At 36.5% G+C, this 23951-nt stretch overlaps 2 protein-coding genes, 1 long non-coding RNA gene and 1 pseudogene across 3 annotated transcripts; 1 reads left to right on the top strand and 3 right to left on the bottom strand.

Moving 5' to 3' along the window:
* The first annotated feature begins 8430 nt into the window (after window positions 1–8430).
* On the top strand, window positions 8431–9456 carry LOC114944004 (uncharacterized). Its single transcript, XR_014925202.1, has 3 exons — window positions 8431–8969; window positions 9047–9308; window positions 9422–9456. It is a non-coding gene; the product is annotated as an uncharacterized LOC114944004 (long non-coding RNA).
* Window positions 9457–14345: 4889 nt separating this feature from the next.
* LOC146722349 (uncharacterized) lies at window positions 14346–15641 on the bottom strand. Its single transcript, XM_085484921.1, has one exon. The coding sequence runs from the start codon at window positions 15639–15641 to the stop codon at window positions 14346–14348; it is 1296 nt and encodes a 431-aa protein (XP_085341047.1).
* Window positions 15642–15713: 72 nt separating this feature from the next.
* On the bottom strand, window positions 15714–19050 carry LOC114930791 (uncharacterized). The gene is made up of 2 exons (XM_085484920.1): window positions 18651–19050; window positions 15714–18022 (listed from the first exon to the last, which is right to left on the bottom strand). Exons 1-2 carry the CDS (start codon window positions 19048–19050, stop codon window positions 15714–15716), a joined length of 2709 nt encoding a protein of 902 aa, XP_085341046.1.
* A 1861-nt stretch (window positions 19051–20911) lies between these two features.
* LOC114933641 (uncharacterized) lies at window positions 20912–22944 on the bottom strand (annotated as a pseudogene).
* Window positions 22945–23951: the final 1007 nt, after the last annotated feature.

The following is a 23951-nucleotide window of genomic DNA, read 5'->3' as shown; positions in this document are numbered from 1 at the left end:
TATTTCATATTTTAAATCTTGGCCATGACCAAGTAAAATTTGGTGCCTTGTGCACAGATACTTAATCCTAACGAAAAATTTAGTTTCGTTAGGATAACGCACTGTCATCCGCGAGTTGGCTCTTATTGCCTGTCTTATATCTTTAAAAGAAACAATATTATTTATTAAAGATAAGAATATTATTTATTGAACAATAATATTAAATAATATAAAATTTTTATGAATTAAAATACAATAAAATTTAAATATATTGTTATAGTCTGAATGACTATAACTATATTATATTATATATAGTTTTAATAATAAATTAGTAAGTCGGCTTTATACAATTATTTGAGAAACGTTCTCACGCTCTCGTGAAGCGCTTATCGCGAAAAGACGCAAACGCGATGAAATATAAGCGTTACACCGAAAACCGCGGATCGCAAGCGAAGAATCAACCTGCTTCGCTTGCACCTAGATAAAAGCGTGTGAATAAAAATTAGCCAATGAAAGAGTTTCTCTACACCTTCCCCCGAAAGATGTAGAAAAGGGCAGGAGACCACCGCGAACGGAGAGCGAGGCGATGAAGTGAGTCGTTAACGAAAATCCAAAAAGTCAAGTCGCTAATTAGAACCTAACTAGGAGTCGAAGACAAGCCGCAGAATATAAACTATCACCTGTAATCTGACTATCGAGAGCGAGCATACTTAACTAACCACCCAGGTGGGATTATACAGAATTAAACCAACTCAAGAAATAAGGGAAATAAAAGATTTATTCAGATAAACAAGCGAAGTTAGTCAAAGTGGAAACGCCCGCCGATCCTAGGATCCTCATCTTTCAGTCGACTGAGACCCCAAAATTTTCCGTGCCTTCCCGGAGGCACAACAATATACAATATATATAAAGTTCATATTTATAATAAATGCAAATTAAACTTTTCTTTAATTTACGATAATGCTTCTCTTGTATTAAAATATAGATTTTATAGTAAAAGCTATTTTAAGTTTTGCTTTAAAAAGGTGCAACACAAATTGCAAAAAAAATGTTGATTTTATATTATTAGCATAACAGTAGGTGCATAATCTTTTATTATCATTTTCCAGAAGAACTTTGATGTATTATTTATATACATTTTTATTTTTAAACAATTATTAAAAATTAGTCAATGTAATATGAAATGGAAATTAGTAAGAAGTACATATATGTGTTTTATTTATTTAGTTTAATGTCATTTAATGTATATTAAAAATATACATATATGTATATGTTATTTTTAAATTATATTTTTAAATTACATTTAATAAATATTATAATTGAGATTTGGATTTGTATTGTTCCAAGTTATTCCTCATCAAAAAAAGAAGATTAGATTATAGAAGTTTATATGTAAGCATAATTAGTAATTAATTATAGCATTAGTTATTAATTATAGTAATAATAGCATTAATTATAGTAATTAGTTATTGCAGTAATAAATTATAACATCTCTTTTCTATAAATAAAAATCATATTTTACATGATTGTGTGATAAAAGAATAAATTTATATAAATTAAAATAAAGCAAAAATTGATCAAAAAGATTGATTTTAAATACTTTTTTCTAATCATTAAAAATAAAAGTACTATTAGAAATACGAAGTATGCAGAATCGACGAAGTTGTTTCATACTTATCGAATTATAATATTTTGTATCGTTATATTATTATTACTTGTTTTATGTTAATGTTGTGACAAACAGCTTATAAAGCGAACAATAGCTTGTTATTATCTTGAGAGTATGTGTTATTATAAAGACTAAGTATTATATTTGCTCCGTTTATAACGCACCGATTGTTATCGGGTTGAATTAATTTAGGACACGAGGAAGTGATCGACTTATTTCGGTAAAATTCGCGACCTGCGAGACCGCCCGTGGGGACTACTTGATATAATGTCACGTATTCGGCGAAAGAAGAACATTATTATTCCTATCACTGCCTCAAGTTATTTCTCTCTGAGCAATGTAATAAAGAATCGATCAAGTCAAAGCAGCATTTTAAATTATTCCGAAATCCATCGTAGTCGTCATCGTCAAATAAAGAGAAACCAGAGACTTGTGTCTCGACTTGCGTCGATCGAGAAATATACTTTCTTTTTAAGATTTTTTTGAAGAAAATCGAAGATGTTTAAATTTGAGAAAAAATTGATTTTTACATTGTTTTTTGAAAATCTTATATAAATTGTTATTGAAAGAAAAAACTAATTTTACAAGATTAAAGTACGTAAAGAGACCTTTCGAAATCACACCTTATTTTTTAAAATCGGAGTAGTCTTCTGAAATTTATCAACGTTTGAAGTTGGACGTAACGGCAAAAATGATAAAAATTCCAGTCCCTGTTAACACAGAGCCTGTATAGTGTGGGCCAAACAACTTGAGGAATAATTTTACTTTTGATAAGACTACACTTTCTGCAAATTTCAGCGTGATTGAAAAACTTTGGGTGGATCACTTCATAAATAATACCTCATATATTATATATATACTAGCTTTTCGGACCGCGCTTCGCGCGGTCCTCAAAGCCAGCCTTTCTATTCGGACCGCGCTTTGCGCGGTCCTCATATAGTCTATATTAAATCCGTTTTAACACAAAAAATTAATTCTTTTTTTGTATTACCGCGAACTACTTCCACATTTGTTGTTCGACTTTCACGAAATTTATACCAAAATAAATGTTTAAATTTTTTGTGGATGACTACTATGTTATCTATTTCTTTCTCCCAGATATTTTATTTTCTTTTTTTAAGACACGTTTTCTCTCTCTCTCACTCTAAAACACACGCGCTCCCTTTCTCTCTCTTTAAGACACATGCTCTCTCTCTCCTTATCTCTCTCCCTCCCTCTTTCTTTAAGACACACGCTCTCTCTCTCTCTCTCTCTCTCTCTCTCTCTCTCTCTCTCTCTCTGTGTATGTGTGTGGGGTTTTTTAAGTTTACGCTTTCACCTACGCATCCACCCACACAATCGCATATTTATGAACGGATTTTTTAAAAAATTGGTACCAAAATGTTGCAAATTTTTGGCGACGATGTGGTTTTTTCAAGTGTTACACCTCCACCCACACGCATGCGCATTTATGGACCAATTTTCACGAAATTAGTACCAAAATGTTGCAAATTTTTCTGAGAAAGCTGCTGTGTGGTTTTTTTAAGTTTTATCCCACCCACGCATGCATCCACGCATTCACACATTTATTCACATACTTTTTTGAAATTTGTAGTTAAATTTTGTTGGAGATGGCTACTATGATTTTAACAAATTTTTATCATCCTATTCATCCACCCACGCACCCATGCACCCATTTGCATACGCATTTATTGACTTGGTCACACCAAGAAGTAATTTTTAAAAAATTTGTGTACGTATTTGTGATTATGTGTGCAATTCGTGTAAATAAACCTTTAATTTGTATGCAATTTTCACGAAATTAGTACCAAAATGTTGCAAATTTTTGCAATCACAAACATGTACACAAATTTATTTAAAATTACTTATTGGTGTGACCAAGTCAATAAATGCGTATGCACATGGGTGCATGGGTGCGTGGGTGGATGAATAGGATGATAAAAATTTGTTAAAATCATAGTAGCCATCCTCAACAAAATTTGAGTACAAATTTCGAAAAAGTCTGTGAATAAATGTGTGAATGCGTGGGTGAACGCGTGGGTGGGATAAAACTTTAAAAAACCACACAGCAGCTTTCTCAAAAAAATTTGCAACATTTTTGTACCAATTTCGTAAAAATATTGGTCCATAAATGCGCACGCGCGTGGATGAATGCGTGGGTGGAGGTGTAACAATTGAAAAAACCACATCGTCGCCATCTTCAAAAAATTTGCAACATTTTGGTACCAATTTTAAAAAAAATCGGTTTATAAATATACGATTGCGTGGGTGGGTGCGTGGGTGGAGGCGTAAACTTAAAAAAATAAAACACCAGCTTTGTCAGAAAAATTTGCAACATTTTGGTACTAATTTCGTGAAAATTGGTCATAAATGCGCATGCGCGTGGGTGGGTGCGTGGGTGGAGGTGTAACACTTGAAAAAACCGCATTGTCGCCATCTCCAAAAAATTTGCAACATTTTTGTACCAATTTCGTAAAAATATTGGTCCATAAATGCGCACGCGCGTGGATGATTGCGTGGGTGGAGGCGTAAACTTAAAAAAATAAAACACCAGTTTCCTCAGAAAAATTTGCAACATTTTGGTACTAATTTCGTGAAAATTGGTCCATAAATGCGCATGCGTGTGGGTGGATGTGTGGGTGGATGCGTGGGTGGAGGTGTTACACTTAAAAAAACCGCATCGTCGCTATCTCCAAAAATTTTAGCAACATTTTGATACCATGTGTTCAGAAATATTGCAAAAAAAAATTTTTTTCGCAAAAACATACCCTCCTCTGAAGAAAAAAATAAAATAAAAATTAAAAAAAAAAAACCCACAGCAGCCACCCCCGAAAAATTTGCAACATTTTGGTACCAATTTCGAGACAATCGGTCCACAAATGCGGAAGTAGTTCGGGCACAGACAGACAGACAGACAGACGGACGGTGCTTATATATATAGATTAAATTAATCCCTCTCTCTCTTCTCTCTCTCTCTCTCTCTCTCTCCTCTCCCTCCTCAATATTATATATAATAATATAATATTATAAATAAATATTATGTAATATAATCATTTTTTGCAGTAAAACAGAAAGCTCGATGGGCAAGAGCCGGAAGAGGTACCAATTTAAAAAAAATCGGTTCATAAATATACGATTGCGTGGGTGGGTGCGTGGGTGGAGGGGTAAACTTAAAAAAATAAACCAGTAGTTTTCTCAAAAAAATTTGCAACATTTTGGTACTAATTTCGTGAAAATTGGTCCATAAATGCGCATGCGCGTGGGTGGATGCGTGGGTGGGGGTGGGGGTGTAACACTTAAAAAAACCGCATCGTCGTTATCTCCAAAAAAATTTGCAACATTTTGATACCATGTGTTCAGAAATATTGCAAAAAAAGATTAAACATACCCTCCTCTGTAGAAAAAAATAAAAAATTAAAAAATAAAAAAAAAAACCCCACAGCAGCCACCCCCAAAAATTTACAACATTTTGGTACCAGTTTCACGAATATCGGTCCACAAATGCGGAAGTAGTTCGCGTACATACATACAGACAGACGGTGCTTATATATATAGATATATGTATATATATTGTTATGTCCGTGTCCCGCCCGGTTTGACGATACATCCCTGTATTATACGATCGTCAGGATTTTCTATTAGGATCTTCTATCAGGGTCTTCTATCAGGGTCTTCTATCAGGATCTTCTATCGTCGCTAAGAAGCTGTTTATGTCTATCGATGCGTTTTGTTCTGGTCTAGCTGTCGTGCGGTGAGGACGTATCCTCTGACAGCTGATCGGCGGATATATTTGCATTAGGATTAATGCACGTAATATTATATTGTATCGCTACGGTTTATTGGTTTCTAATATTAAAGTTTATTGCTTTACTACGCGAGTGTATTCATTTCCGGCGTGTGAGAGTTTGAGTGCGCGCGACATTTCTTCGAGATAATCAGAAGGGTGGTCGCGGACGTAACATTTTGGGGGCTCGTCCGGGATCGTTCGGACATAACACGAGCCACGAACCGTAGTAAAAAAAGGACAAATATTTCGTGTGTGTGTGCGGTGAAAAGGTTACGATGTCTTTGGTGCATTCTCCGAGGATTACTCGTTCGCAAGCTTCGTCACGAGCAATGATCGGCGAAGAACAACAGTCGACTCCACTTCGAGCAATTAACAGCGAGGAAACTCCCGAGCGCGTGGACGCTTTACAGGAGGCGTTGGAACAAATTAGAGAATTGCGAGAGGAACGCTCACAACAGCAGGCTCAATTTTTGACGATGCTGCAACAGCGGGACGAGGAACTGCACCGATTACAGGAAAGACTCGCCTCATCGGAAAATAACCAGCTAAGTCACATACATAATAGAATTCCGAACAACACCACACGTAGAAATAGCGAATCGAACAATGTTTTACACAATAATTTTGAGCTCGGATATAAGCTCACAATGTGCTAGAATAAGTAAAACTAGAAATAATTTTTATTATAAGGGAAATTTGGACGGAAGAATTTGTCGATTTAAAATAGTTCCGATGTTTCTATTCTTAGTGAGAGATTTCTGAAAGGAAAATTGTGCATTCGGATAGATTAGCTCCTTTTTATAGTCGAAACTTGCATTAGAATCGGAACCCACGATAGGTTACTTGTACTTTTAATAAAATTGTGTATTCTTCAATTTTTCTGCCGTAAGATTTGTTTTTCAGGAAAATCTTATTTGGCAACAAAAAGAAAAAGGACCTGATGAAGATGAGAGAGATAAAAGGGATGAAGACTACCTCACAAAAAAGGGACGAAGACTGCCTCACCCCGTGGTTATTTTGATCCGTGGTTTTTTCCCGGGGGCTTTGGGCAAATGCCGAGGCAGAGGCTTGAGAAGTCCTTTAAAAGGGCGTTGGGTCCACGGAATGTTACCCCTCTCTTGCCTGAAGAATTTTTGGGACTTTGAGGAAAATTCCTGGAATCAATAAAGTCGATTGGACCCAAGATGGTGTGCAGTTCGTTGTACCTGGAACAGCAGTTCGGGGAGAACATGGAGTCACATCGGGGACTGTAATTCGGCGAGGTTCCTGTAAGGAATTGTTCTGGATCTGTCCTATTGAATTAATTGTCGGGACGACAATTTTGAAGAGGAGGGGGCAAGTGTTATGTCCGTGTCCCGCCCGGTTTGACGATACATCCCTGTATTATACGATCGTCAGGATTTTCTATTAGGATCTTCTATCAGGGTCTTCTATCAGGGTCTTCTATCAGGATCTTCTATCGTCGCTAAAAAGCTGTTTATGTCTATCGATGCGTTTTGTTCTGGTCTAGCTGTCGTGCGGTGAGGACGTATCCTCTGACAGCTGATCGGCGGATATATTTGCATTAGGATTAATGCACGTAATATTATATTGTATCGCTACGGTTTATTGGCTTCTAATATTAAAGTTTATTGCTTTACTACGCGAGTGTATTCATTTCCGGCGTGTGAGAGTTTGAGTGCGCGCGACATTTCTTCGAGATAATCAGAAGGGTGGTCGCGGACGTAACAATATTTACAAAATAATTAACAATAAATTATTAAATTACTACACTTATTATATAAATTATTTTAATTATACTACATATATGTATATATGTATATACATATAATATACTAATTATATACTATTAAAATTATATATATAAATGATTAAACTATTAAAATATTAAACTATAAAATTATTAAACTTTACACTATTTATAATTTTTGCTTTTTGTTACTTAATTTATATATTTTCTTATTATATTATAATTATTTATCTCAATATATCTTTTTTAATATTCCGTAATTTTATATGTTCGAGTTTGAACTAAACATGCAATAACTTTTTGGAAATTTATAATTGATTTGTTTACAAACAACATTTGTTAATTTATCAAATATATTAAATTCTTGATTTAAAAAATTACCATGTAAAATGTGAAGTATAAATAAGAAGATAAAGTGATAACATTTCCTTTGCTTGCAGAAGAAAGAAGAGTATTTGTACTGTGAATTTCGAGCAGATTTTCTTCTAACATATTTGTACTTATATACGCACTTCTCTGCTAATTACAAATCTATTATCAAATTAGAAAGAATTATTATCAGAAAATGAAAATACGAGCGTTAATAAAATATAAGTTTAGTAAACTGCGTCACTTGTCTGTAAGTAAAAAATGTTCCTTTGTTCTAGAATTTCTCATTTATCCAAATGTGTCGAATAATAATAAAATTAAATTATACATTTTTTTATTTGTTATTACTTTATTAAGTGAGTTATTACTTAAGTATAATAGCAAATAAAAAATTTAATATAAATACATATATTTCTATAATATAATTTATATATATAAATTATATTTTGCAAATATAGTAATGATTATAAAGCAATGAGATTATAAAGTAAATGAGAATAATTCATCCTACATTTTCGTGTACACATGCAAATGTAGAATGAACTACTCTCGTTTACTAGGCTTCCAAATTGATATCTAAACATTCACTTATATTCTTTTATCCAATGTGAAATCCGGTCTGGTCTAATTTTAGGTAAAAAGCAATCCGTATATATATTTTCACAATTATATTTTCATAGTAAAACGCTTGTAACATATGCTACACCGCCAGACAAGACTGCGCGCGAAAGCGCTCGCGGAAAACCGTCCGTAAAGTCGTGCACTCATTCGTGCCTTCGCCGCTACGCGGCGTCTTTTCTCGCAGTTAGAATTCCGCTGAGTGAGGATATAAGGCCACGCGCTGCACTGCCTAAAACATATTTGTGAATATATACGTATACATGTATACGACCAATGAGTGTCATTAAATTATTATCGGACACTCAATAGCAGTATTTTATTATAAAATTACTTGGAGACATTTTGGGTCAACAAATATGTCGGAAAACAACTGTGATTTTTTCGAAAGTAAAGATTTTAGCTAACTCTTTTTAAATTTAAATTCTTATTTTTCAAAATAAAGGACGGTATTTCATAGTCCGTTCTTATATTTAAGACTGTCTTAAGTACAAAGTCTTTTAAGATGCTTTTCTCTTCTTAAGTTTAGTCGGATTCATAATCAAATCTTGATGGTCTTATTTGAATCAAATAAGATCGTGTTTATTAGAAAGTAAGGTTATGTTTTCAAGTCAGTTGTACATGACTTTAAGATAAGCTTTAAGGCGGGAGCACAGACTTTTGCATAAGGCATAAAGCAGGGAGCATAACGTAACGTTCGTCAACGCACAAACTTGTGCATAAGACTTTATAATATTCTAACCATATAGTTGACCATCGAATGCTACACTCTCGCAATCACATAAAATTGATATACGGTAAATTTTATCAAATTAAAAGACATAAATAATATTATTGAATGAATATTAATTATTTTTTCTTATTTTATATCTAGGTGAAGTGAAACATCAAAAGTTTAGGATAAAAATTATATTAAAAGATAATTCAAGACAGTGTCATCACCACGCGCGTGTCATATAAATGTAATTATAGTGGATGAGTTTCATAAATCTCTATTGAAGACAATAATTTACAAATTTCTTCTTCAAATTCTTTTGTGCAACTATATTCCAAGAATAATTGGATCAGTAGTACCAGTGTTTAAGTTAGTTTAAGAAGAGCCTGGAAGATTAAGTCTAGATATCCTTTCAATAATGGTAAAAGTTTAATCAATTGTAAAGTTATTAATATCATTGATTTAATTTATTATTAGTAATTATTTTTCTTATTTTATGTCTACGTGTAAGGTTACATATTTTTGTATTTTTAGATGTTCAACTTCTACATAATTGGACATAAGACATCACGGATGTGAATTACATGGAAGAAGATTTTCTTATTTTATCTTTTTTACAATTGTGCTTATTGCTGTTATTAGAAGAAAGGAATCGAAAAAAGAGATGGTTAAATAGGAGATGGTGGGTGAGACCCATCAACGTTGCACGTCCTCTGTATGGGGACTTTGAACATCTCTTTAACGAATTGAAATATAATGATATCGATGTATTTTTTCGATATGCAAGAATGAGGAAAGAAACGTTTAATCATTTATTACAAATGACAAAGCCTTTTTTAACTAAATTGAGCAAAAGAGCTTTTAGTCCAGAACAACGATTGATCATAACTCTGAGGTACTTAATTACTTTTTTATCATATACTGTTAAATAAAAAAATAAAATAAACATGTCTAGTAAATTTACTTTTGCAAATATTTTATTTGGTAATATTGTTTTATATACATATCAAGACATTTTTGCAGATATTTAGCAACTGGGGATCAAATATTGTCTATTGCCCTAGCTTTTAGATGTGGAGAGTCAACAGTCCGAAAAATTATTCATGAAACTTGTTCAGTAATAGTAAAAATATTGCAACCAATTTACCTTCGTCTACCAAGAGAAGAAGAATGGAAAAATATTTGCACTGGTTTTCTGGAAAATTGGAATTTTCCTCATTGTGTTGGATCATTTGATGGGAAACACGTGGAAATACAAGCTCCGCCAAATTTTGGAAGCTTATTTTTTAACTATAAAAAGACATTTAGTATTGTATTGATGGCTGCATGTGATCACAGATATAGATTCACATTAGTCGATGTAGGTTCGTATGATGGTAATAGCGATGGTGGAATTTTTACTTCTTCTGATATTCATTCGGCACTGCAAGAAGAAACATTAAATCTTCCTAAAGGATTCGCAAATCTTCCTGGAAGCAACGTTAAATTGCCATGCTTTTTTCTCGGAGATAGCGGTTTTCCCATCAGTAGTATTATGATGCGACCTTACGCTGGAAAATTACATGATGAAAGAAAAAAAATATTTAATTACAGGTTAGTTTGCGTATTTATTATTAGCGTTATTATATAAGATATATATACATATATGTATGCTTATCAAGCGTTTTATTGAATTACAGATTGTCTAGAGCCAGACGTACAATAGAAAACACTTTTGGCATCTTATCTTCACGGTGGAGAATTTATCGAAAACCGATTAATATGCACCCTAAATATATAGATAAAATTGTCATGGCGACAATATGTTTACATAATTATATAAAGTTTGAGGAAGATCTTATGCAAACGGAGAATAAAATATATTGTCCTCCTAATTTTATTGATTCGGAAGATGCAACAGGTAACGTTATTCCTGGAGAGTGGCGGCGATATACTCAAAATGTATTTAAAGACATCCCTCCTACTTCAACGCATAATGCAACTGCAGTTGCATATAGACAAAGAGATACATTGGCTGATTATTTTTTAACGCCACAAGGTGAAGTTCCATGGCAATATCAGTATATTAGAAGAGGGCTGCATCACGATGATCCATGATAAAATATTCAATACAAATTATATTTTTATTTTAATACCAATTATATTTTATTTTATATTGATATACTTTATTACATTTAAATTTTAAACTCTAAAAAACTTTAAACAAAAAACTGAAATTGATATTATTTATGTTAATAAATTTTATATTATTAAATTACATAATTATGTAAACATGCATGTACAAAAAATAAACTATGTAAGCTTCATAAATAAAAGTAAAAACATTAATTTGTGTCATATAATAATACATCACAGTAAGTACATACATACATTACATATACTCGCAGTCTCTAAAAAAATATAAAACATTTTAATGTTATTTACGTATACGTAATAGTAATAGTAGTGATACTTTTATCACTTCTGATATTCATTGGCACTGCAAGAAGGAACATTAAATCTTTCTGAAGGTTTTATAAATCTTCCTAAAAGCAACACTAAATTATTGTGTTTGTTTCTTGGAGATAGCGATTTTCCAAACTAATAATAAATAAATAATATTATGCTGCCACCTTCATCCAGAAAATAAAAAAATGTTTAATTACAGGTTAGCTGTTTGCGTATTCATTATTAGTGTTACATATTTAAACTCACTGTTTAATAAAAAATCAACGTAATAAAATGATTTATCTATTATTGCATATCTCCTCACTTTTAACTTATAACATTAAAGTGCACTTTCTACATCTCTCAAGTTTTAAACACTTACTTACTAGTTTTGAATAATTAAAAAAAAGACGTTGCACAATCGACATTTGCGTCTCGACATATTAATAATATTACGCCGGAGTACGAACCCGTCCAGAATATAATCTATGTTGCTTATGTTTCTGCTCCGACACATTTCATATTATTCTTATATTACTAAAGAAATTAAAACTTAATTGATATTGTTGCGAACGCGCGGCTTGAACCGTGGTCCGACGCGAAGCTGCGACGAACGAGCATGCTCGGCCTTTTTAGGGCCGCGTCTCGCGCGCCGCCTCTCAAATCCTTCACCCGTTTTTTTTTATTGGAAAGAAATCATAGGAATCTCATGAGAGATGTGATGGATGGACAATAGGATAATTGTTGAGTGGACTGTATCTTAATAGGGTGATCGCGCACCCATGTGTGCGCTGAGATTGATGATTTACGTAGGAAGCCGAATTGAAAAGAAGTCTTGAAGTTGATGAACAAAAACAGATCAATTTATTATTTCACATGTCAGAAAGTCACCTGGACTTGACACAAACAAATCAAAGAAAAAAGAACAAAAACTCGATATGAGAATCAAAAGCGTTTGCTGTACACGTTTCGAAGCTCGCGATCACAAAAGAAAAAACTGTTTGTTCGATATCGACACCAATGTTTTTTGTCGCAAGAGAAAACAATGTCTTATTTGAAAGTCACGATCGCGAATCGTACAACAACAAATTTGTCCTCTTGTGGACGACCGTTATAATTTATCGAACACGCGCACATATGATTTGACGCGACTTAATAATTGTCTTCAATTATGTGACATTCAATCCTCCAGCAGGATCCGAATATTCGTAATGTTCGATCACGTGCATTTATATGCAATTAACTATCACACAGAATCCTCCAGAAGGATTCGAATATTCGCAGGAGTCGATCACGTGTACGCAGCGTGCACAATACGACGGCGAGTTCGTCGCGACGGCGTACTACGACAATTGTGAGAGAGAGCGCGGGAGAGAGAGAGAGAGAGAGAGAGAGAGAGAACGAGCGAGAGAGAGAATGCACGACATGCATTCACAGATACGCGAATATCGCAGTGAATCCTCCAGCAGGATCCGAATACTCGTAATGTTCGATCACGTGCACGTAGCATGCACGAGACAATGGCGAATTCGTCGCGAGAACGTGTATGTTGCGTCGCGAACGAGATCCGATTACCCGTTAACTCTTCCCTCTCGATATGTCACACAATACCGCGCAAATCTGTTCGTATTTGTCGCGATAATACATTCACGCACTTATTACACCGTAACGCGAATTCTTTGGTCTGACTTGCGACCAACGCCGGCTCTCTCTCCGCGACGACTGTCCCCGACGGAATGCTACCCTCATCGATCACGCTATCGACTGCCTGATCGTGAGGGGTACACGCGGAACGCGCTAATTGGCCGAAAATTTGCTTCCGCGGCGCTTCCCGCGGTGCGTGCCGCGAGGTGCTGCCGTGTTAGGCCCGCGGCAATTGCTTTCACTTAAATTCTCGCCTGATCCGTGAATTTTCGTTCGATCGAGCGCGGCAAATTTTTCTCAATCCTAAACATACCGCCCGCCTCGAAATTTGAATTTCGAAACTACTCGATCTCGCGGTATACCTTACACAAGGATGCATCGTTCACTCCCGTGTGAGTGAGGTTTGCTAAATGAAAACTAATTGCGTGTGATTGTTCGTCACGATTGATCCCATGCAATATATAAGATACTGAGATGTAACTTCTGATTACGCTCAGATCGCACTAAAGTGAAATTGTAGACCTGAAACGGCTGACAATATTGACTTAAAGTTGACTTCTAAAGATCACTGTTGTTATCGCGGACGGATTTTAACATTTAACGCAGATCGCGTAAACAACAGTATCCGCTGTTCGTACTAATTCGCACGACCTTAAACTTAGGATTGCAAGCGCCGCCCGCCTTGGCGACTTTACTTGCACGCTTTGACTTAACTAATGAACATAAACTTGACTTACTTGCTACATAAATTATAACGTAATTAGAATTAGAATCGTATAATTAACTTACACTAGAATTATCGTTAATTGCTCGACACTCGAGGCTGATCCTCGATGGAATTGTCAGAATCAACGTCGATTGGAAGCACACATAACTTAGTTATGGGACGCTTATATTCCGAGTTCGCTGTTTTGACGGAAACTACTCGAATTAATCCGTCAGAGCCTGGTTGACAGTGGATTACGCGTCCGAGTTCCCATTTGCAAGGAGGAAGAAGAGGATTTTGAATCAGAACCATGGAACCGATATGGATAAGTGACTTTGCTTTTCGCCACTTAGTTCGCTGTTGAAGCGTGTTAATATAATCGGCGTGCCAATGCTTCCAAAAACGCTCCGTGATCTGTCGCAACAACTGCCACCGTGACAGTCTGTTTTCATTGATTTGCAGAACAGAAGGTTCTGGATTGATTGTGATTGCCGATCCAATCAAAAAGTGACCCGGAGTGAGAACTTCAAAATCGTCAATCGAATCAGTCAATGGACACAGGGGCCTTGAATTTAAGCATGCTTCAACTTTACAAAGCACGGTAGTAAGTTCCTCGAAAGTGAGGGTGTGATTTCCTAATATCCTACGAAGGTGGTATTTAACGCTTTTGACCCCTGCCTCCTACAATCCACCGAAGTGTGGAGCATGGGGAGGGATAAAACTCCATGTGATGTTATCTGACACGATGAAGTTGAGAAAGTTAACATCGCTTTGAGCGTCTCGATACGCTTGCGACAACTCCTTGTCTGCTCCTGCGAACGTAGTACCATTGTCCGAGTACATGACCTCTGGTAATCCACGTCGCGCACAAAATCTTTGAAAAGCGTTAAGAAAGGCAGCAGTCGAGTAATCACTAACCAGTTCGAGATGAATAGCGCGTGTGGCTAAACAAATAAAGAGTGCTATGTAGGCCTTTCGCGAGGTAATTCCTCGGCCGGCTGAAGCACGTGTGAAGACTGGTCCGGCGTAGTCGACACCGCTATGTAGAAACGCTCGAGAGGGCGCCGAAACACGACTTGTAGGTAGCTGGCCCATCAGTTGACTAGCTACTTGAGCCTTTTCTCTTGTACACGGAACACATTTATAAATAACCGACCTTACTAGACTTCTTGCTCTCAAAATCCAAAACTCTTTTCTAAGTTTTGAAAGAGTGGATTGAAGACCGGCATGGAGAGATACAACATGCGTATAACGGATGATCATAGTAGTGATCGTATGGTTGGCTAATAAGATTGGATGCTTGGACTGGAAAGATAATGACGAGTGTTCTAATCGCCCCCCAACGCGAATTAGACCGTCAGAATCCAGGAACGGATTTAATGAGAGAATTGGACTGTGAGTAGGCAACGGTTTGTTTGACTTTAAATTATGGAGCTCGTTTTCGAATAGTTCTAACTGAATGAAGTTCAGCCAGAAGTTTCGTGCTTCGTTGAATTCAACTGTAGTAAGAGCGTGATATTGAGACTTGTTGTTCGATCCTATTGTGTGTTTCTTTCTACACTTCCTTATGAAACGGTAAATGTAGGCGGTAATACGTATTAATTTCGGCCACCATGAATATCGAGTAGTGAGATTCCACGGTTCATTAGCGTTCACTTGATGCACTTGACACGGTTTTTCTTCTAACTGTGTTTCGTCTATCGGCGTTATTGTGAATGTGGGCCAATCATCCTGTTTAAGACTCAACCATGAAGGTCCGCGCCACCAAATGTCGAAGGCGCTTAATTCTGTGCCGAGTAAACCGCGAGATGCACAGTCAGCGGGATTTTCATGTGTACTGACATGATGCCAAATGCCATCAGATACTCGTGTTTGAATCTCTGTTACGCGATGCGAGACGAAAGTTTTCCAATGAGATGGGTGCTTGTTTAACCAAGCAAGCACAATACTCGAATCTGTCCAACAATGGACTGGCATTTTCGTGAAATGAAGAGATTTTCTGATGAATTCAATTAGGCGCGCTAATAAGACCGCAGCTGACAATTCTAATCAAGGGATTGTCAGCGGTTTGATAGGCGCGACTTTGGATCGCCCAGCGAGGAGCGAAACAGTTGTATGACCGGATAATGTTGTGACTCTCAAAAAAACTACTGCGGCGTAAGCTACTTGGGAAGCATCCGCTAAACCGTGTAACTCGATGCTCTTGGTATCTGATTCGCATCCAATCCAGCGACTAAGTTTTATGCTTTTGATGTAAGGAAGTGATTTATAAATCACGCTCCATTGTAAAAGGAGATCTTCTGAGAGATTGTCGTCCCAGCCTACTTTGTGTCGCCATAATTTCTGCATAAAAACTTTCGCTTTGAGAACCACGGGTGTGACCCATCCAAGTGGATCGAATATTTTGGCTATGGTAGAGAGAATCGTTCGTTTTGTAGAAGGGAGAGTCTGTGGTAATTCAATTTGAAACTGGAAACAATCGTGCGTCGGATTCCAAAAAATACCGAGAACCTTCAGATTGTTGTCAGTCTCGAATAATTTAAGCTGTGCGAGCCCGTGATGATCCGATGAAATATCTGAGAGCAACTCCGGTTTGTTACTCGCCCATTTGCGAAGATCGAATCCACCGCGTTTCAACAATTTGCAAACTTGATCTCGAGTCTGTTTAAGGAGAGGCATATCTTCGGCCCCAAACAGCACGTCGTCCACATAGACGTTCTCGCTTAAAACCGCAGATGCTAGTGGAAACGAGTTTCCTTCATCATCGTTTAACTGATTAATGACTCGAAGAGCTAAAAACGGTGCGGAAGCCGTACCGTATGTTACCGTAAGGAGTTGATGTTCTTGAATATTCGAATTTTCATTTATCCATAGGATGCGTTGATAATCTCTATCTCGCGAGTCGACCAATATTTGTCTATACATTTTCGCTATGTCTGCGGAGTAAACGTATTTGTGCTGTCGCCAACGTAATAAAACCGATTGCAGATCTAACTGTAGTTTAGGCCCAGTAAACATGTGAGAATTGAGCGAGGTACCGTTAGAGGTTGTGCATGAGGCGTCAAATACGACTCTCAACCGAGTTGTCGAACTAGTCTCTCGAATGACCGGATGATGAGGGATGTACACGACTTGTGAATTGACTGAATCCACCGGTGCGATTACTTTCATATGATTCAACTGTGCGTATTCGCTCATGAACTCAGAATACTCCTGCTTAATCGCAGGTTGATTATTAATTCTCCGAAGTAACGACGAAAGCCGACGCGCGGCTATTTCGCGAGATTCACCGATTTCGATGGGTGGGCCGTTTCGAAACGGCAGACGCACGATATATCTCCCATCCGATGTTCTCGAATGCGTTTGTTTGAAATGTTCTTCGCATTGTTCGTCATCTGGAGACATTTCAATTGATTGAGGTGTTTCTTCTGCCTCCCAGAATTTAGACAATTGATTTTCGAGAGAACAACAATAAGCGACAACACTGTAACGTTGATTTAACTGAGCTGATTGCACGACGCGACTCGCATCCTCAACAGGCGGAATTACGAGAGTTGAAGTTACCACATGAGAGGGTTGTGTCACGTGATTCGGGATAGAGGTTGTTCCGGATAGGATCCATCCGAAATGCGATTCAATTGCACCTGGTTGACCGAGCGGTCCGTTACGTACGTGAACGAGTACGTGATTATATAAATCGGATCCTATTATGAGATCAATCGGTGTTGATCCGGTAGGATCATCGTCAGCCAATTCCAGATTGGAAATATGTTTCCAATCTTGCGATTGCGAAGCGTTTCTGGGAGCATACCTCGTTAATGCCTTCATAATATAGGCAACCGTTGTGAACCTTGGTTTCGATTTTTTGCGAGGAGTGATGTGAATCAGAGCCGCAGATCGGCATGTACCGGTGTCAGCGCAGCTTATTCCCGACGTTGAAGTAAGCGTTCGTATACGCTTGAGACGTAATATTTGAGCAACGCGCTCCGTCACAAACGTGAGCTCTGATCCACCGTCAATCAAGGCTCTGACAACCAATGAGCGTCCAGAAGGCGCCTGCAAATTCACCTTTGCAGTAGATAAGACAACAGGAGTCGGCGCAGTTGTCATTGTAACTGATGAGAGTGCCGTAACGTTAGGCACGTTGTCGATGACGTCATTCGCGTTTGACGTATTGTTCGCATTTGTAACTTGTTGCAATGAGTCCGAATCGAGATGAATCATAGAATGATGTCGTTTATTACATGTTCGACATGTGAAATTACTTTGACAATTGATCGACATGTGTTTATCACTCAAACAATTAAAACATCGTCGAAATTTCTTAACCAATTCGCGTCGCTGAATCGGACTCTTTGCTACAAATTGCGGACATTTTGAGAGAATGTGCGATTGCTTGCACATTGAACACACTATATTAGATGACGCAGTCGCTGTTGCGCTAGTCACTTTCGCATGTGACTTGGTCTTGTCGTTATCGCGAGGGTTCCTCTAACACGAGAGCACGCGACGAAATAAATTTTAATACTTCTTTGTATGTTGGCGGATTTTCGATATCGCTCGTTTTTAACTTCCACGCACGGCGCGTGGCGGGATCGAACTTCTGAGAGAGAAAATAAACTAACATGTCGCTGACTATATCGTCCGGCGAACGATTAAGACGTTGCAATGTTGAGATCGCTTGTTCGGCTTTATCGCGTAAGGCGTGAAGCTCGACAGCTGACTCACGAGTCATTTTCGGAAGATTATACAAATTCGAAATGTGAGTCTCAATTAATCGGCGCTTATTTTCAAAACGCGCTGTTAATGCTTTCCACGCAACCGAGAAGTTATCCGCGGTGACTTTAATACCTGATATCGCATCGCGAGCTGAGCCTGTTAAACTTGACACTAAAAAATGCATGCGACTGAAGTTCGATAATTCGCGATTGTCTATAATAAGCGATTGAAACCGATCGCGAAAAGTCTCCCACTCCTCAATCTTACCGGTGAACGGCGGCAATTTGATGGGAGGAAGATGTTTGACCGATAATGACGCAGAGTCTGTATGGGCGAACGAAGCGTTGAAAGAGGTTTCACGACTTACGACTGGAACCAGCTCCTCCAAGCACTCGTTCATGTAGTCCATAGCTGCCTGATAGAGGTCCTCGTGGAAGGCGAAGGTCTCCTTTTTGAAGTAGTGAATTGAAACTTGCTTCTCGTCAGGAACAAGCTGCAGCAGTGTCGCGTGATTGCGTACACATTGTGTCCACGTGTCTTGTAAGCTCGTCATTCGCGAGCGAATTTTGGCGGCCGTCAGATTTGACCGACCGATCTTCTTAAAATTGTCGAGAGCTCGAGCAACTGAATAGCAAGCAGTTTGTTGATTTGCGAGAGCTTCTTCCATTTTGACACTGAATTTAATCAACTGAGGTTTCAACGACACTGAATTTAATCAAATTAGTCTTTTACGAACCGAGCTGTCACTCTCTTTGAATGCACTGATAGCGTTTGATGATGTCCGATTTTGAATGTACTTGCAATGTCACTGTGTTTTTTACTTGAGTTTTTCACTTTTCAATTCGTCACCAATCTCAAATCCGGCTCGAAGGACCAAATGTTGCTAACGCGCGGCTTGAACCGTGGTCTGACGCGAAGCTGCGACGAACGAGCATGCTCGGCCTTTTTAGGGCCGCGTCTCGCGCGCCGCCTCTCAAATCCTTCACCCGTTTTTTTTTTATTGGAAAGAAATCATAGGAATCTCATGAGAGATGTGATGGATGGACAATAGGATAATTGTTGAGTGGACTGTATCTTAATAGGGTGATCGCGCACCCATGTGTGCGCTGAGATTGATGATTTACGTAGGAAGCCGAATTGAAAAGAAGTCTTGAAGTTGATGAACAAAAACAGATCAATTTATTATTTCACATGTCAGAAAGTCACCTGGACTTGACACAAACAAATCAAAGAAAAAAGAACAAAAACTCGATATGAGAATCAAAAGCGTTTGCTGTACACGTTTCGAAGCTCGCGATCACAAAAGAAAAAACTGTTTGTTCGATATCGACACCAATGTTTTTTGTCGCAAGAGAAAACAATGTCTTATTTGAAAGTCACGATCGCGAATCGTACAACAACAAATTTGTCCTCTTGTGGACGACCGTTATAATTTATCGAACACGCGCACATATGATTTGACGCGACTTAATAATTGTCTTCAATTATGTGACATTCAATCCTCCAGCAGGATCCGAATATTCGTAATGTTCGATCACGTGCATTTATATGCAATTAACTATCACACAGAATCCTCCAGAAGGATTCGAATATTCGCAGGAGTCGATCACGTGTACGCAGCGTGCACAATACGACGGCGAGTTCGTCGCGACGGCGTACTACGACAATTGTGAGAGAGAGCGCGGGAGAGAGAGAGAGAGAGAGAGAGAGAGAGAACGAGCGAGAGAGAGAATGCACGACATGCATTCACCGATACGCGAATATCGCAGTGAATCCTCCAGCAGGATCCGAATACTCGTAATGTTCGATCACGTGCACGTAGCATGCACGAGACAATGGCGAATTCGTCGCGAGAACGTGTATGTTGCGTCGCGAACGAGATCCGATTACCCGTTAACTCTTCACTCTCGATATGTCACACAATACCGCGCAAATCTGTTTGTATTTGTCGCGATAATACATTCACGCACTTATTACACCGTAACGCGAATTCTTTGGTCTGACTTGCGACCAACGCCGGCTCTCTCTCCGCGACGACTGTCCCCGACGGAATGCTACCCTCATCGATCACGCTATCGACTGCCTGATCGTGAGGGGTACACGCGGAACGCGCTAATTGGCCGAAAATTTGCTTCCGCGGCGCTTCCCGCGGTGCGTGCCGCGAGGTGCTGCCGTGTTAGGCCCGCGGCAATTGCTTTTACTTAAATTCTCGACTGATCCGTGAATTTTCGTTCGATCGAGCGCGGCAAATTTTTCTCAATCCTAAACAGATATTATTTCTATTAATGTATATTTTATATTATTTTAATATAATATTTTTTAACTTTCGAATTTTTCTAAGTTTTTAAATAATTTTCGAAGTTATTTATATTTAAACTCTGAACTCTAAATAATAAACAAGTTAAAAATTAAACTGATAAATTAACTTAAATAGATTTACGTTAATACATTTTATATTATTGAAACTCTGAACAAAACAAAAAATTAAAATCAAAAACAGAAATATGACACAATTCTCACAAGGCAGTTCTCAGAATTGTATCAGTCTTTTAAGAACTTCGATTATTTTAAATATCGTATATAATGCGCAATATATCCTTCTTTTTTTCTTTTTTACACCCCTGAATCTTTGTAAGTGAAGAAAGTATTAATTGACAGAAAGCCACATCTTCTTCTACTTCCGGTTTTAAAGATGACGAAACAGTTGAAACAGGTGAAGAGTATTTATTCTCTAGCAAAGATGTGACTTTGGAAATTGCATTTGCAACATCCGGCTGCGATTTTCCTTTTGATTTAATTTTACTATTTAAACCTTTCTTTGTCGCATAATCACAGGCACTTAATACTGAGACTGAAGAAGCATCAGACTGGTATGGTGAGGCTACCGCGTCGCTTGATTTGTATAAAAGTGAAGTTGAGTCTCTAAAAATTATAAATTTTTTCAAACAAAACAAAATTTTTACAACATGAAAAATGCTACAAATAAAAATGCTTGTGAAAATATGTACCTTAGATGTGCTGAATTTATATCTGTAAAAGACTGTTCACTTAAAGTAGCTGTAGAAGATATGTTCACTTCATTTCTGCCACTTGAGTTTGAATTAAATCGATTTTGTTCTAATGATTCTATATTAACTTTTGAAGAATTCTGCTCAATCAAGGTACTTGCATTCAAAGGGAGATTTTCTTTTTCGTTATTGGAGCTAAAGTTTCTAAAAATAGAAAATAGAGATTTCATTACTAATTTGCAAGTAGAAGCACTTTTAATTATATGAATAATTTATATGAATATTATGTTTATATTTTACATACTTTTGAAAAGAAATGTACCGTTTAGTCAATGGAGAGTTTTTGGTCACTGCATGCACGTTGGTCATTGTTCTGAAACAAAATATCAAAAATTGCTTTTTTGCAGTACAAAGAGTTTTAAGAAGATAATATATAAAAAAGAAATCTTGATTATTCTAATTTCTTCACAATTTTTACTATAAGTTCTTTTCTTAACGAATGGATCCAAAAATTGCATGTTATTGAAAAATTCGAAAGTTTTCCTTTTTGAGGCTCCACTTCCAGTGATTGTCTCTTCTTGTCTTTGCTATTTCTCTCTTGTAAATCTTTCACGTAAGCGTGTCCATCTAGATTGGCACTCATCCGCTAGCAACAAAAATTACATTAAATTTAGCAGCATGCGGTACAATTTTTCATGCTAGATCGCATGCAATCTAGCTTGTTAAAAATGCTGCATGCTACATTTCTAGCAAATTGTTTACTAGTTTGCAATCTAACATGAAAAATTATACTGTCTGTCATTAGTTTAAATTAACATTACAATTTATTTCAATTACTTCATAAGTTTAAGTTATTCACACAAAGTAACTAATGAAAAATTAATTTCTTACAAAAAATTTGTTAAAATAAAGAATAAGTTGAAATTTAGAAAAATACTACATAAATACCTGTCATGTTCAAAACGATTGCAATTTCACTCCAGGCATTCAGCTTTTTCAACTGATCTTTAAAGTCAGTTAATTCTTTATTATATAAATAGGGATGGTCATGTACTAAAGCTATAAGTAAAGCATCTCCATCTATTTCGTTTTCATTTATTTTGTTCTCTATTTCACAAAAATTTTCATTTTTATGTTCATTTTCAGAATCACATTGCATCTGTCCGTAGTAAGATTCAGTTTGATATTGAGAATCAAAACAGTATGTCTTATGATCCATTTTCCTATCGATATAAAATATTGATTGTAATGTAATAAAATATAAATATCCAATTATATATATAATTATTAATAATGCAGTACTTACAACATGTATTGTAAAAAAAAGAATAGGTTAGAAACTGGAACACAATATGATGGAGATGATAATATACAATCTAGACGCGTATCTGTTTGCATAACGCATAAAAGTTCGTCCTTACGGATTTTTCGACTCTTTATGCATCATGTTTTGTGCACTATGCAAGATCCGCAGAATGAGAAGTGGGGATAGAAATGAAGGACTCTCATTGGTTTATTTCTTTATGCTTTATGCCTTATGCGTTATGCAAAAGTCTGTGCTCCCGCCTTTATTATTAAATATTATGGAATTATATATAATGGAAAAGAAATTGATGATATTGAAAGAATATTAATTGATCGTGATTTTCAAGTAGAGAGATCGTGTACGAAAATGATACATTCGTGATGGACTTTTTAAAACCCTTTTATAATAATTTACAATTTAAAAGACGCTATAGATTAATAAGGATTTCTCCTATATGGAATATTACGAAAAATTGAAGAAGGATTTTAGCAAAAATTAACAATCGTGGTCTGCCGATTCCACCAGTACAAAACAAATTGTTAAATATGCTTAAGATACTACGCAACACACACACAGAGAGAGAGAGAGAGAGAGGGGTGTGTCTAAAAATAAATATATTAATAAAATTTATCTTTATTATTATTTTTAATTATTTCATTTACTGGATTATTTTCTTTTTCAGCATCATCAGTCTCATTACTGCTTGAGTCTGTAACATTCAAAAATTCTAAATTCTTATTCATAAACAAATATGTTAATAGAAAATATCAATAAAATTAATTATTTTATCATTTGTAGGAAGTGTGATAATAGAATCATTATTAACTTCCTGGAAATCATCATCAATAAAGTCTATGCTCTCCACATTTTCAATTAATTCCTCAGGAATACAAATCATTAATATTCTTTGTTGTCGTTCTGAAAAATATTCATTGTTACTATTTTTTCAATTTTTATTATAATATAAATAAATAAAATAAAGATGAAAGTACCTTTTAGTATTTTATCTGATAAATTTGATGAAAATAATGTTGGTGCAATTGTCATTAAATTGGGTGCTATTGCGGCAATGTCCGGGTCAATCTTTGCAGATTTAGGTTCAGGTCCACCACCTGTTGATAAACGTGCATGTTTTTCCTGCGTAAGGATATCTCTCTGTACTGATTTTAAATTACTCCATAATTTTCTAAATTGAACGCTTCTCTGTAATAATTTATTACACATTAAAATGTTAAAAATTAAATTACTTTGAAT

Source organism: Nylanderia fulva, unplaced genomic scaffold, assembly GCF_048542155.1.
Source record: "Nylanderia fulva isolate GAGA-0341 unplaced genomic scaffold, ASM4854215v1 Scaffold328, whole genome shotgun sequence".
NCBI classification, from domain to species: domain Eukaryota; kingdom Metazoa; phylum Arthropoda; class Insecta; order Hymenoptera; family Formicidae; genus Nylanderia; species Nylanderia fulva.
This window is presented reverse-complemented; position numbering and strand designations above follow the sequence as displayed.